General features: G+C 38.5%; 1 protein-coding gene and 1 long non-coding RNA gene across 2 annotated transcripts; both read left to right on the top strand.

Annotated features, from left to right (window-relative positions):
- Positions 1 to 11622: 11622 nt before the first annotated feature.
- On the top strand, positions 11623 to 12896 carry LOC134181948 (uncharacterized). Its single transcript, XR_009970227.1, has 3 exons — positions 11623 to 11650; positions 12602 to 12726; positions 12778 to 12896. It is a non-coding gene; the product is annotated as an uncharacterized LOC134181948 (long non-coding RNA).
- Positions 12897 to 13421: 525 nt separating this feature from the next.
- LOC134182704 (uncharacterized) lies at positions 13422 to 14926 on the top strand. Its single transcript, XM_062650136.1, has 5 exons — positions 13422 to 13667; positions 13745 to 13915; positions 13976 to 14032; positions 14117 to 14176; positions 14252 to 14926. The coding sequence occupies exons 1-5, from the start codon at positions 13535 to 13537 to the stop codon at positions 14497 to 14499; spliced, it is 669 nt and encodes a 222-aa protein (XP_062506120.1). The 5' UTR covers positions 13422 to 13534; the 3' UTR covers positions 14500 to 14926.
- The last annotated feature ends 1518 nt before the right edge of the window (positions 14927 to 16444 follow it).

Genomic DNA, 16444 nt, shown 5'->3' with positions numbered 1-16444 from the left:
GGATTAGCAAGAAAATTAGAACCAACAGTGTAGCGGTGCATTTGTTCTGAACGAAGTTTACTCGTGTTAAGGATCGTATTCTACTTTGAGTCTCGGTTTTTCGTAGTCCACGCCTTCACAAATACAGCAATGATATAATGTTTCTCTACCCTCCAGCTTTGCATATCACGTTTGTTATACGAATATAGTCTTCAGTACTACGCAACGGATGGTACTCAAGAGTGATGTACTATTTGTTGTCTAATAAAAAAGACCATCTTTCGCAAGTATTGCACCTAGTGGGCAGCTATGTGCAGAGATGACAACCGGTAACCGCTCCTTGACCGATCATTTGCAATACTTTGCATTGGGCTGCGTATGCTTAGTCAATGACTAAAAGATCAACGACTGGACCTACTACAGAGTATCTTCAAGCACACGTCTGAACGACTATCACAACGTCCGTCTGAAGACACTCTCAGAGATTTTCCTTCCATCACAGCAAACGCTGTTTTTGATGAATTTTCCATGCCTCAGCAACAACAGGGAATATATTGGCATCTGAATTCGAGAAAACTCAGAACGTGATAAAATTTGCAAGTTAGAGAGTTCAGAAAGCTGAAAAAATTTATCATGAGTACTGCCAGAAAATAACATTGACGCTGACATAAGAAGATTGCCAAAAGTCATGCCTCTTATGCTTGCTTGGGAAACCCATTTGAAAATGTGGTGTGTGCAACACTCAGTAGTGACAGAAAGGCAGTTGCTAACAATAAACTTGCATGTGTTCAAAATTGCCTTGCCACATGTAGGACAGCGTCGAATTAGCTGATCAAATCAGCTTTCACAAAAAAAACTTTCTTTCATGTGTGATCGAGTTGTTGCTATTTATTGATGTGTCCAGTGAGGCGGCAGTTGAGTCATCATTTGTCACTTCTTCAAACGATGGACGAATTCAGACATAAGAGAGATATCTTGGATTACAGAGATGTCTTCAAATGATGACATGGCGGCAGCTGCATCAGGAACAGCACCAATGGGAGTGGACTTTCTTATGGAATAATTGAGTTCACATACTGACTCATAGATGTCATCACAGTCATAATATGTCCAAGCATCTCCAGTTTGAGGAACAACTTGGATTGCAATGTGAGTTGCGGTAGAAAGTGATGAGTATCACTGGCCTCTGATGGAACTTCAATGTGGGAATAATGGCTGTCCTGTTCAATAAAGCTGGTGTTGGAACTACCATTGCCTATAGAATCAGTTGGTTTGGTTCCTTGTTGATCTGTTATTGGCTGTTTAGATGTCTAACAGAGCACGGATGCTATTAAAGAGTGTGACTCCCTACACAGACCGAATATATGAAAAAATTATTTTTATTAACTCGGTCCTTTATAATTTCATTTCATCATCAATTGCTACATCTGCAAAGTGACAATATTTAAAACTCCTGGCTTCACCTTCAAATCGATGTGCATTATTGAGTAACCTTGCACTTCCGGTATTCCTTTCCTCCTATTCAGAAGTGACGCCGGACGGTACAACATGACTAGCTCCATTTGTCTCTTAAAGTGTAGAAACAGCGTCTGTAGCTTACGTCTAGCTCACTTGCATATTCCCACAAACCTTGCGACTTGCAGAGAACTTCCGGCGCACTCGACCGTTGCGCGAAGACAGTATGGACGCCATTACGAGTTTTCTTCTTCTAGTAAGTTAGCAAAACTAAAGCGTAGAACCAAAACACTTGGCACGACGATTCGTTACACGACGTACAACAACCTGATGGATCGATTTTACCTCTGTTACGCTGACAAAAAAATTTGACGTCTTTTCCATAAATAATTTGAAAAACTGGAGGTATCGAAACTCATCAACATGAGCTTGAACGTACAAAAGAGGAATCTAGTCTCATCAGACTGTTGGCAATCTAAGTAGCCTCGCGTTTCCTGCACGTTTGAGCGAATCGAGCGAGCAATAACTGTTGCAACCTCATTTAAAACAGCGGAGGCGTGTCTTGTTGCTATGGAGACAATTTGACCGTTAGACCGTTGGTACTCTACTAGCATTAGCAAGAGCTAAATTTGAAATGATTTAATTAAATAATAATTCCTATGTAACATTTATGTCATGAATTAAAATGATTTTATTTTTGTCCGTAAGGGATCAGGCTTTTGAGTTAATAGGAAAATTTGTACTTGTAGCTATAACAGTTTCTTATCTCGAATTGCGTCTCAGCTTTTCTCTTGCTTAGATTCAGATGAAGAACAGATCGCCCCAGCTTAGTATACGTGCCTTTCAAATGTGAAGACCAAGACTTACGTGCGAAATTATCTGAACATGCATGAGAAGACTTCAGTCTCCCCTAAGCCAAGTGTATGTTGCTATTTCCTTAAAAAATTCCTGTTTTCGACAGAAAATTTGTAAAGAGAGGCAACCTATCGTTTGGTTTTTCCGCCAATTATGCAGATCGATAACAACAACAACTGCCATCTCAAAATAGATCATCGTTTATTTTGTATACTCCTACACATTCCCGCCAGTACAATAATTGTCGTTACAAAAAGTAGTGGGAGATGAGTATGATTGCTTTACATCGCTGAATAGAAGAGATTTAGCTGTGATTAAGGTAAAGCATCGCGGTTAGGTTAATAAAGTAGCGTACAGTGCCACGCAAATGGCGACTGCGTTGGTATAACACGGAGCCTTAAAAGAAGCCCCGTTTAAAATTAGTTTATAGATCATGTCTCGCTGCATTTTGGGTGCGTTAGCAGCACTTTTTACAGTTAAAACTAAAATATTTATTTCCAAACGATGACACAGAGTAAGGGAATACGCGTAATACGGGAAATCATCTGAACAACTTGTATTTCTCTTTTTTTTGTGGCTGGCTGGACAGAAAGCTTCATGCACGAAGATATTCGTCCTTGTATCTTTCTTTCAGAAAAATTTTGCATTCTGTGAGAGTTTTCCTTTAAAGTGATCATTCTAATGAAATGCCTAACAAGCAGCAATTCTCTTTAGATAATATTAACGGTTCGTAACTTCCATAGGTGTTTCATACACAAACTTTGACACGAGTCCTTATTTCACTGTTCACAACCAGTATTTGTTGCGGGTGTGATCAGTCCATTTGCCAGAACAAGCGATATTATGAGAATTAAGGTATCTACGTGTTCGCACAAGCTAGTAAATAAAATTTCGACTATCGTCTGACTTCAAAAATTGTTGCTCGCAAGGGACCGTCACCAAATCACTCATTCAGTTATTGCATCTACATTGACGAAGACTAAATATTTTTAAGATGTTAAAGACACTCGACACTCTTCTGTGAATCAAATTCTTGAAAAAGAAACAGAAAGCATGTAAAGGTTAAGGAGTATATGATTGATAGAGGATCAAAAACTATCTGCATTTGACTGATGGAAGTACTGAGCCTTGACAAAGAAACTAACATGTATCTTTAAGATAATGCTGGAATTGTTGGTAGTTACGTTGAGACAATTCGTGGACTATTGACTAAATGAGTAAAAGCATTTCTTGATCTTCTTTACGAGCCTATTTGCTGGATTCCAGAGTTCAAACAAATTAAGTCGTAGCTTTGCATGCATCTATAACGTGTCTTTGGATTCAGAGAGACAATATTGTGGTCACTTCATTGCAAAGCAACAAGAAACGCAGAAAAGACCGTAACAAAATTAGTCGAGTTGCATATTGCATTTGCCGTGCTGTTCTATGCGATTTGCTAAAGTATCAAACCATAGTAGAATTCAAACAGTTTGTAAGTTTTGCATGAGTCGGGACTATACGATTCTTCACGTCTACACTTCCTGTCAAGTCGCCAAGATGTGTCTAGCAGCTGTTCTGTTCTTCTCTAGACAAGGCTACAATTCTAGGCAATGTATTAGTTGAGGTCCCATAGTGTGTGCAAAGATCTAAGCAATACAATCTCACACATGAGTTCACTCTCCGGAATTGCGTAACTACAAAAACCTCAAGCTTTCGTCCTGTTACACGCCAATAATTAGTTCTATTCTATTGTCGTTTCTTTAGCGTTTCCTCAATTGACGCAACTTTAAATCTCAAAGTGAATGGTGAATCGCAGATTAAAGAAACGTTTTTTACTACTTATGAAACTGACATAAACGTTGCTCCTCAGCATTCTCTTCAGAGTCAAGAGAACAAATGGGACTTTGATCTAATTAAGGAGTTTTGTTCTATAAGAGTCAAAGCCAGGTTGAACATTACTTCTGAGCCCCATGCAGGAGCATGGCATACAGCCATTCCCAACCCCAATCTCGGGCTTGTCATGAGTTGTCATGAGTTCACGATTGCTGTTCACCTTTGGCTTGGTCTTCCACTGTTTTCTTCACCTCCAAATGCTGTCCGTTGCATTTGTTGCCAGGTATTGGATAAGTTTTATAATCATCTTCTTGGTTGCAGAAAGATTTCTTTACGTTCTAGACGTCATGACGCTTTGAAGGATGTCATTTTTCAAGCTTTGCTAGTACACGATAAAGAAACCCGACGCGAACAAAGCTCTTCTTCAGAGAACTATAGTTGACTTGGCGACGTCTATCATCCAAACTTTTTGTTAGGCCGTCCGGCTTATTTTGATGTAAACGGGTGTAATTCGTTCCAGCAAAGACTTGTGTCGCATTCAGCAAGCAACGTCGGTTTTGCGGCTTTAGAAGGAGAAATTTCAAAGTGTATAGAGTACGATACCCAAGTGTTTTCATCTGGTGCTCTCTTCCTTTCACTTGCAGTTGAATCATTTGGGACATGGTCGAATGTCAGCTTCAATACATTAGAGACAATAACATCTAAAATCGTTTCTGTTAATTCTATTCCTTTTAGTCAGTCTTTAAACAATTTGTTGCAGCAATTGTCAGTTAAGTCGTGGTCGTATAATGCAAGCATGATTCAAGGTAGATTGTTGTTAGACATTAATGACAGTAATTTTAGTTTAAGAGATTTGCCTGTATCGTAGATTGGTTGTATTAAGATATATATTTGGCTATATACATATGCAAATAAACAAACAAATAAATATATGTGTGTGTGTGTGTGTGTGTGTGTGTGTGTGTGTGTGTGTGTGTGTGTGTGTGTGTGTGTATGTATAAGGGTATATAGGTATAACATGCACAGACAACCACACACGCACACGTGCATGCGTGTGCATATGATATGACGATATATCGGTTATTGTAGAGCTCTCATACACAGCATACCAAAATAACATGAATTCACATGGTGTTTCAATCCAATTATCTTTTTCAGTTGGGTATATTACTTTTGAAAATATCTTTTAGAAATTAGTGCATAGTTTAAATCTATAAACTCTACAATAACAATTACATCGTTACTGAAAAAAGGAATTAAGCCTATGCAACGGTGTGCATATATGTGTATTTCTGTAGTTTTGCTAGTTATTATTAATCAATCACTCAATCAATCATAAATTATATAAACATACAAAAACGCTTTAAACGCTCAAACAATCTTTACATTGCAAGATTATGGCCTCAGAAACCCATTACTCGTATCCAGTTTACTGGAAGGTCGATTCGCAGAGTTTGTACGACTTGTAGTAGACAACAATCCCAAAATGGAGACCCCTTTGAAACAATCGTTGCAGTTACGGATCGAAGAGCGCAAGCACGTTCCACACTTCTTTTTCAGGATTCAGCAAGAATTTAGGGCTGTAACGAGTCTATCGAAAATGAAATAAAGCATGTTATGATGTGTACATTGTTGATAACAAATCGCATATGAGCTACGTTGATAGTAAACAATTCAAATTTTAAAACACGTTATAAATTTAGAAATCTGTGCTTTTTGTATTTTTTATATCAACGCACACTTACCTGCCGCATGGCAGTTTCCGACAGGTGCGCGTTGATATGAACTCGCATTTATCGGCTTCCATAGTTAGTTCCTGCCAGAGGATATGCTCATTTGACAGATCGAGACTGCGACAAGAGATACTTTGGAGTGATGTTGTACGTTCATACGCTTTTCAACTTACTGATTGTTTTCTGCGGATTTCACCAAGCACAAGGTATGAACATTACGTGGCTGTAGATATGGTATGGTTATAGTTCCAGATGAAATGTCAGACATACGCATTCTGGATCGGGTTGCGCTATGAGTCAGCTTAGCCCAGTTTATAGTAGCCAGGTGTATCTAGGTCAAGTAAGATTAGCACGTGTCGTAAAGTTGCTGCTGTAAGCGTACAAGAACTCTACTAGGACGCTAACGCACCTAGCTGATGCATCCGGAAGTAAAACACGGAGAAAGGAACAGCAAAGCCACTACAGACCAAGATAAAAGAAGACAAAATTCTTGCAAGCCGTAAACGGATAGAAGATAATACGATTAGTTTGAAGACTGCAATATGCTAGGGAATAGTATGCAACAACCCCTCAAGTCCGTCGACCAACATCAGGAAGCGACAAGTTGCGTAGCCCAAACCGGGGAAGTTTCCGTAGTTGCAATCGTCGAATAGAAGCCATGCGAGTGCATCTGAGATTGTTTGCCGTCTTGGAACGGGGCCGTTTCTGAGTAACAAGAAGAACTAGATTGACTGAGGCCACGCCCACGCATGTTCGCAGAAACAGCGAACCGAGAGAAAGAGACGAACGTGGTCCCATGCATAAGGTCTATAGACATTAGCTATATCACGCGAAGGCTTAACACAAGTGCAGCTGTCTTTTCTAGAGCTGGAGGTAATGAAGTGCGATCTCTAGATAGTATTTCTCACATTGCTGGTAGTTCTGTTGATGAAAGAAAACTTCTTCAGGGTTGTTACACATGTGCTGCTGCGTTTGACTGCCTTGCAACATTAACGTGACTCTGAGCGTTCGGAAAGACAGTAAATACCGCAGATGTCGTGACAAACTCCCGGATGTTTTGAACGTACCTGTAATACTAACTATTTAGACGTTAGTACAAGTGTACAATAATTAACATAAGACCATCAAAAGCAGGACGTAAGCGTTACTGACATACAATGTCTAAATTTACGGCTGTACTATATCACTCAGAGTCATTTTTAGTTATTATTTAGTGGACTAATGATTTCATATAGAAACTACATTTAATTAATTAATTAATAACCAATAAAATGTAAAGAGCCACCTACTCATCATATTCATCAGTAGAGTTTTTCATCAAAATGATCAGCTTCAAACGCATTTGCAGATGCTATAGTGGAAGCAGGCTGCAAAACTTTATGCGTTTTAGGGTTTTCGCAATTGTCGCATTGGCACACATTTGTACATGGCAAGAAGCTTGTCTGGCAAGAGCAGTGCTTAGAGCTGCACCCAGTTTTACAGCTGCAACCGATCAGTTTCAAAACGTCAACAGGTACCTGTGGCTTTGTCGTCCATTCAATAGTTGGGGCACATGCAGTAGCAGACGTAACCAGTTCCGGTTCCGTTACAGTTTGTGGATTTGCAAAGAAAACTATACGATTACCGAAATTCTTTTGTAGACGACGCTTCAGTTTGCTAATTGTGTAATTTGGAGTGTCAACACCTTCCTGCTTTAGAAAGTCTACAAATGTTAACCTTAAGTCAGACATTTTTAAAAATAATCCTTGTTCATCTTCGCTAAGTATTGCTTCCTCAACTTCACCGGTAAGAGTTTGAAACGCACGGTCATATGCTGTACTGTGTTGTGCATCTTCTAGAGAGATTTGAGAATCAAGCATGTTGGCTAATGTTTTCTGGTGAGTGTAATTCCTGTAGCAAGATTCATGATAGTAAAGCTCCTTGGCGATACCATCAGGCTGACACGGTTCTTGATGCACTTCCAATAAAATTCTTCTGTCTTTCTGATTTCCGCTGTCTTTGAAATAGCCAAACATGCAGAAAATGTAGTAACTCTGCTTAAAAACTGTTGTTTCCCTTGAACTTTTTATATGCTTTGTTCACAAAACAAACATATTTTGATGTTGGTTGGGGAGTCAAGTCTTCTGGTCCAACGATGGGTTGAAGTGTTGCCCATTTCTTAATTAAGGTGTCTCTGGGTCCTCTGACTCTATTATTGAACTACTTTCAGAGATGCTAACATCTCGGCTGCACTAAAGTTTGTCTAAAGCCTTTTTGTTTGTGTATGCTTGGTACCATTGTCTGTGTTAAGCTCCTATCGCTTTCGATTCATCAGTGCAAGAATTCGGTAGAACTGTAAAAACGTCGTCTAAGCGAATGCTTGCTGCATGTTGCAACGTTCTCCAACTGGTTTGTGTAAAAGCCGTAAGAGGAACGGTAACATCATACAAATATGGCACAGGCAGTGCTCAGAGTCAATTTTGCTATCTTTGCTCTCTGCACAGACATCTGATGATATTGAAAACAAAACTGCGAAATGATTTTGAATTTGAGATCTTTCATGGTCAAAAATATTGCAACAATCAATCTCTGACGTTCGGTTTAGCATATAACTGTTCAGTTGACAGCTTTACCTCTGATACCGTTGAAAGCTGAGTTAATTAGAGCTGAGTAAGGACACTTGGTCGAAAGAAGACAGCAAGTAGTTTGCTCACACCTAATTTAATAAACTAATGTAGGTAGGCGAAAGCTCTTACTATATATTACTAACTGGAAGTTCATCTAGACAAGATACTGGAAGTGAATGCTTGTATTTACGTTGAACTTTTATCACTTAGGTCTTCATCGACCAGCTACGATGACGACTTTCGTTTAGTCTGGAAGTAAATTTTTATTTAGTGTACTTGTACTACTTTGAATTTCTAGCACCTATTTAAGTCGTCATCGTCCAGTTCCGATGACGTCTATCATCTAACTAAAACCACAATCTGGAAGTGAATCTTACATGTAGTGTCCTTGCAATGAACTTTGAGCATTAGAATCTTTATTGTCCAGTTACGATTACGTCTTTCTGCGTGTAGCAACCTTTTCCTTACGTCATACACTCCACATAACATCGGCTAAAGAAACACTGTACTCTACCATAGACTTCGATCACGGTACCGGAAGTAGTCATTACGCCCCCGCATCACAATTCTTTACACGAGGTTACGCAAATAAACGCTGGTTATCGTCTGTCTGGCGTGTTACTTGTTTCCCACACGTACAGAAAATAATTTGGACTCTTTTGAATCCAGCCAAATGAGGTTGTAAATACTATTAGAAACGACTTTTTCATAATTGTTTCGTACGGAATTTCGTTTGAGGTGTAGTTAGCGACCGGTTCAGTTTCTGTTGTTTCTTCCTTGTAAACTTTGACAAAATCAAAAGATTTTTCTAGATCAAATGATTTAAACGACAAAACGACGGTAGATTCCGGAGGCACTTCGACAATCCAACTACAGTTTTCATAATTTTTGTAATTCTTTGGAAATCAAACCGACGAGGTTACGAGGCCAAGTGTCTGAGGCCTGAGGCTGGGCAAGAGAACTACAGAAAGACCGTTGATTTACATTCGTAGAAGAACAGCAGACATCGTTTCATAGTCCACAACAAGGTAGCTGTGCAGCGCTTTCATTCTACGTGATACCTGCTTGCCTGGACATCTATGCTTTTTGTTGGCAGCCTACTTCGCATTGGTACGGCTTTCTGTTTGCTTACAGTTTGTTCTACTGCGGCTGTAATAGAATTTGAACTGCTAATGAGCAATCTGGTTTAGTTTAGTTCTCTAGCTAGGAAAATTGAACGACGCACAACTCAAAAGGTTTCGTCATCGCGTTTCATGTGATCACGTATGATATCGTAAGCTAATGGGCTAATGCTGCGAACTAACATGTTCACAATAGATGCGTTATGCCTCTGTAGTTTGCATGGTTTGTTTCTAAGTACTTACCCGTTTCGAGTGCTCTGCCGACTACAGAGTTAGCAAGGTCGCTGTACTGACGTCTGTGGCACGCCCCTAAATTTTGTTGACGTGCGACTACCTAACGGCCCCGGTATGGAGAGGCAAACAAGTGCAGTTGGAGTTCTGTCATACTGCTTTATCTTACAAAGTTATCAAAACTTCCCCGGGCTTGGAAGGGCTACGCAACTTCCTAGAGAAGCGACTTTTGGGGTTTGGCCGACTGACTGTAAGGCTGATCTAGTCTGGCGATAAGGATTCGTCATGTAAGCACAAAGTAGCTACTTCACTAAGCAAAAAGTAGAGTCTGCAATGTTTAGTCATGCAGACAGTTCGGCCACATAATAATATAAAGACTGGCAGTTTGATATTGTTTCAAATATATTTAAACGTTGATAAATTGTTATGATTGTCCTGTTGTCTTCAACATGCAGAATATTAGCTTCAATTAAGGTACTACGACAATTTCATATTTAACTTTTAATTATTAGTTAAATCTTAGTGTAATTTAATCTATTCTGTATTCTGTATGTCGGTTATTGTTTTTGTCCTAATGTTGGTTAGGTTGCTCGCTTGTGTGCTTGAATGAAGGCTCAATTGTGCAACCATGTAGTTGCAAATGTGCTCCGCAATGGACAGGATACGATTGCTCAGGTAAATAAACTACACAGCATGAACCTTGTCTAGAATGCATGTTAGATAAATTAGCTGTTATTAATTAATTACTATCTCAAACATTCTCATACGCCTTATTTGTCTTTCATAAAAAGGCAAATCGATCGGGCGTTTGATCTGCTCTTCTTTGCTGAGGTCTGCTTTCCTCTGCTTTGCTCTGCTTTCCTCTGTTCTCCTTTCTTTTGTTTGTGTGTCGGTAACTATATTTCGCCAAGGTCATGCTGGGCCGTCTATCTAATTAATACAATGATCAATATACTTCAAGACAAATTACAGTAAAAATTTGGAATTTGGCCACATATTTTACTATATAATTGAAATCATATCAAGTATACTATATTGGCATGCTGCAAAGAAAGACATTCTGTTTATGATTAACTTGAAGTATTGCTAATAGATAACACATGGACTTCAATTACCGCGAAACCGTGGAATTTTGAATGCGGACAATATTTAAGCTAAGAATACTGTTTCTTTTACAGAACCATGTGGCGGTAACCTTTCTTTGGTCACTGGTCATATAACGTCACCGGGATTTCCGAAGAATTACAAAAATTATGAAAACTGTAGTTGGATTGTCGAAGTGCCTCCAGAATCTACTGTCGTTTTGTCGTTTAAATCATTTAATCTAGAAAGATTTTTCGATTACGTCATAATTTACAAAGGAGAAACAACAGAATCTGAACCGGTCGGCAACTATACCTCAAACGAGATTCCGTTCGAAACAATTATGGAAAAGTCGTTTCTAATAGTATTTACAACCGACTACACAGGCACTCGTCAAGGATTTTCTCTATATTGGAATACATATAAAGGTAAAATAAATAGTATTGGGCTGAGCAGCAATGTGTAAATATTGAATTTGCGTATTTAGGCTACATTCCCAGATTCTTAAATGCAACCGATGGAAACCATGTCCACATCACAGTAATTAAAGGAAACAAAGTTAGCTTTCTCTGTGATGCTATCGGAATTCCCAAACCTCAATTTGTCTGGAAAAAGGACGGTCTTACGATTTCTAAAAATAGAAAGCTATTTGTCACACAAAGTGGGAGTGAGCTTATCTTTTCTCGTGTCAACGAAACGGATACAGGTTGGTACACGTGCGAGGCAGGAAACTACTTGGGGAAGACACAGAAGAGTTATCAACTAACAGTTCACGGTAAAATGTAATACTTAGTTTAGTGTTTTTTTTTAAATTACAGTAATTATTTTATTATTGCAAATTTTGAAACAAAATATTTTAGCAATATTATATTCAGAAACATAGATATAGCGGGTCATAAATACATCAGATGCAGCAGGTGTATATGTACTCTTTGAAGTTTCAAACAGCATGATCTAACTAACTAAACTTCGTGCCTCAGCAAAGGTTTAGCTTTAACATTTATAGCACAGTACAAATTGTATTACGACAATAATATTACGCTATTGCATAAAGCAGAAGTAAGTTTAGATGCTAAAGAGCAAAGTTTATTGCTTGAATTGAATAAAACGTATAGGAAATCTATATCGTTATGTCATCTATGGCATTTTAGAAAGATATAAACTTGGAAAATGTGTGATTAGCTACGTAACTTATTTAAGTAGCGTAGCTTTAATATATTTTGTTTCCATATATTGTGATGCCTTATTCGCATCTATGCAAATACTAAACGGATGTCTTATTTTAACCACTTAACCAGCGCTGGAAAACAGAGACTGCTACATTCCCATATTTATCGAAATGCATGCAGAACAAGATAATAGAGAAAGTGGGGAACCCTTTCTTATATAATTCAGACTGTTGTCACGGTTTTGATAATTCTAAAGATAAATGGCAAGTATATGTGACAAACGAATCAATAAATTTTGATATTATCTAACGCGCGAGATCAACTGGTAGCATTCGTTACCTAATTTACCGAAAAGAAAGTTGGAATGCAAGACATTTTTATCGCTCGTGGACTATATTTTATGACTGTTGATTACCATATGATGCTTATGCTAATAAATTGCTCTTTACATTAGCGTAATAATTGCATTCAAAGTAACAAAGCTGTGGTCTCTAGTGACTACAGATGTTACTTACAAACATAACGCTGTTAAAATATTTCTTATCCTGTTTTTTTAGTTTTCCCGGTTATTATTCAAATGCCGGTCAGTATTCACCTTAATCAATTCTTTCCAAACGTTCAGCAAGCAGCATTTTGGTGCAAAGTTTATGGCATTCCTGAGCCTGAAGTCAACTGGAAAAAGGTTACAAGCTAACTCTAATGAATAATAGCAATTATACTTGTTCTGGTTTAGGATGGGATATCAATAGATACTTCAAGCTCTGACTATAGAAAAGGAAGGCAATGGTTGCTAATTAGATATGTTGATCACGGTCATCTTGGAAACTACTTCTGTTATGCTAACAACTCATTGGGTCAAGTAGAGTCAAATGCAGCCACATTACATGCGTCAAATGCCAACAGTACAGGTATAATTGTTTAACAGCAATGATTGACTATACTTATATGCATTCTAGATTTATTCTCGGATGTTTGGCTTTCTTACAACTCTCAGCCTGTTCCGATGTACCAAAGTACTTACATTACAATAGATTGCTTTGTATTTTGGGGATTATGCGCCCTTGAGCTAGGAAAGGCCAGAATTTACAAAAACGGAATTTATGTGAATACTTCAACTAATGACCGATTTGTTCTCGATGAATCCACACACGAGATTAGATTTACTATTGCAAACGGAACTGAAGCCGATGTCGGAATATATGAAATACGGTTGGTCGACCACGACATTTCTTGGTTTACTTTTATCGAGTTTCAAGGTCAGTTAATATGTTTTACGTACACTACACTGAATTATGTACCAATACCTGCTTATTATTATGCAAATTATAACAGGTTTACCCGTCACACTTATAACAAGTGCAAACGAAGGCTTGAAAAGTTTTTATGACAAAAGGACTATTACATGTCAATCTAGAATCGACAATCTACAACCCATTTTTGTCTGGTACAAAAATGGTGTGGCTATAAATACCGGGGGCAATGAATACAAAATGTCTGCTGACTATTTCAAGAGTTATCTGACTATACAATACTATTCAACTAAACAAAGAGATGACGTTTACAACTGCACAGCAATTAATCCTGTGGGAAGCAGTACAGCAAGTACTAGAGTGACCGTTCAAGGCATGAGCAAGCAAACTCTATGATTGATTACCTAGAAAAATTATTAAACTCTTGAACATGTGCTTTTCATGACGTAGAGATCGATGGATGGGTAGAGTCAAATAGAGGTTCTCAGTGCAGTTTATCGTGTGGATCGGGTTATGGCATCACACTTGTACAAAGACAATGCAGCATCAGAAGAGTCCGGTGTTTAGGACCAGCTGTATACACAGATAAATGTCGACCGCAAACTACGTGTCCAACTTATGGTATTCAATCAACGATACGATTAGACTAACAGATATATGACAATTCTTTATACTTTTTAGCATCAACAGTAGCTTCACTGACATCTTTGATCTCAACTGGGAATGTAAACACATCACGTAATGCATTCTCGATCTTATAAATTAAGCATAATTATATCTACAAATACAGTAATGCAAAGAGTTTTTGATATATTTCTACAGACAACGTCAGGACCACCTTACAAGAGTTGGGTTATACTCATGATATAAGTACAACGCAAGGTATAAGTCAAATAATGACTTTGTATCTGCAGACATGTGTAAGTTTTTTCCATTAATTTTTGCTTTATGTTGTAGATGTAGCTGGCAAACAAGAGTTGTCTCAAAGTGCTGTAGCTGGTATATCCGTGACTGTGACGGCCATCACAACAGTTCTTATTTGCGTGATTATTTTCTATTTCGTTGTGCATCGTCGTAGACAACTTTCTGCAAGCAATTTAACTACCTCACCGGACATGCAGACGGAATTTCCCTCTCGCAAATCACTACACGATGACTCCAGAGCCGAACAAAACACAGTAAATTGGGATGCTGTCTTTTGCTAATGCTGCAGTCATTGAAAGTGAAAGTTCGGATTTGAAACCAGTAGAAACGTATGAAATGGTAGAAAACGTAGAAGGCATGAAGAGTAACCCTGCATACGGTGATGTAAGGTCCGAAGGCGGTGATGAAGAAAACATATATGAAACACCAAGTGCAATGTACGTGCCAATGCAGGCATCTGCAAGAGATACAAATGAATAATTCTGATGCATCGCTATCTTGGTACAAACTTTGTTTGAGTCAACCACTGTTGTCGTATTAGCGCTGATAGCTTTAGACATCTCTGCAGTTATTGTGTCGTACTTTCTTTCATTTAACGTATAATTGTATACGGCAGATGAAACAGTAGTGTTGACAAATGTACGTTTTGATTGATAGGAAATGTTTGCTTAACGTTTGTGAGCGTTTTTTCAAACATGGATTAGCAAGAAAATTAGAACCAACAGTGTAGCGGTGCATTTGTTCTGAACGAAGTTTACTCGTGTTAAGGATCGTATTCTACTTTGAGTCTCGGTTTTTCGCAGTCTGTGCCTTCACAAATACAGCAATGATATAATGTTTTCTCTACCCTTCAGCTTTGCATATCACGTTTGTTATACGAATATAGTCTTCAGTACTACGCAAATAGACCATCTTTCGCAAGTATTGCACCTACTGGGCAGCTATTGTGCACGGTTGACAACCAGTAACCGCTCCTTAACCGTTCATTTTGCAATACTTTGCATTGGGCTGAGTATGCGTAGTCCATGACTAAAAGATCAACGACTGCACCTACTACAGAATACCCTCAAGCGTACATCTGAACCACAATCACAAAGTACGTCTCAAGACACTCTCAGACATCTTCTTTCCATGACTGCAAATATTGTTTCTTGATGAATTCTCCATGCCTCAGCAACTACAGGGAATATATAGGTATCTGAATTCGAGCGAACTCAGAACGTGATAAAATTTGCAAGTTAAAGAGTTCAGAAAGATGAAAAAATTTATCATGAGTACTGCCAGAAAAGAACATTGACGGTGACATGAGAAGATTGCCAGAAGTCATGCCTCTTATGCTTGGTTGGGAAACCCATTTGAAAATGTGGTGTGTGCAACACTCAGTAGTGACTGAAAGGCAGTTGCCAACAATAAACTTGCATGTGTTCAAATTGCCTTGCCACATGTAGGACAGGCTCAAGGGCGTCACGTCTTAGGGGCTAGAGAGGGCGCTAGCCCCCCCACTTTTTTTAGGGCGTGGCTTGCTATATTTTGAGTCAATTCTATTTTCAACGTTAATTAAACAGAAGTGTAGCTTGTCTTTAGCTAAATTAGCTGATTCAGCATAGACTGTAGTACTACAGAAGAATTTAATATATATGACGCCATGAATTACGTCACATATCTCAGCTTCAAATTTGCGCCCCCCCACTTTTGGGACCCATGTGACGCCCTTGCCGACAGCGTCGAATTAGCTGATCAAATCAACTTTCATAAACAAACTTTCCTTATGCGTGATCGAGTGGTTGCTATTTATTGATGTGTCCAGTGAGGCAGCAGTTCAGTCATCATTTGTCACTTCTTCAAACGATGGATGATATTCAGACATAAGAGAGATGTCTTGGATTACAGAGATGTCTTCAAATGAAGACATGGTGGCAGCAGCATCATTGACAGCACTAATGGGAATGGACTTTCTTAAGGAGTAATTGAGTTCACATACTGACTCATAGATGTCATCAAAGTCATATTATGTCCAAGCATCTCCAGTTTGAGGAACAACTTGTTTTGCAATATCAAATGTGGTAGAAAGTGATTGTCATGTTCAATAAAGCTGCTGTTGAAATTACAATTGCCTATAAAATCAGTTGGTTTGGTTTGTTGCTGATCTGTTATTGGCTGTTAGATGTCTAACAGATCACGGATGCTATTAAATGGCGTGACTCCCTACACAGACTGATTATATGA

The sequence above is a fragment of the Corticium candelabrum genome, chromosome 7, assembly GCF_963422355.1.
Source record: "Corticium candelabrum chromosome 7, ooCorCand1.1, whole genome shotgun sequence".
In the NCBI taxonomy this organism is placed as follows: Eukaryota; Metazoa; Porifera; class Homoscleromorpha; order Homosclerophorida; family Plakinidae; genus Corticium; species Corticium candelabrum.
This window is presented reverse-complemented; position numbering and strand designations above follow the sequence as displayed.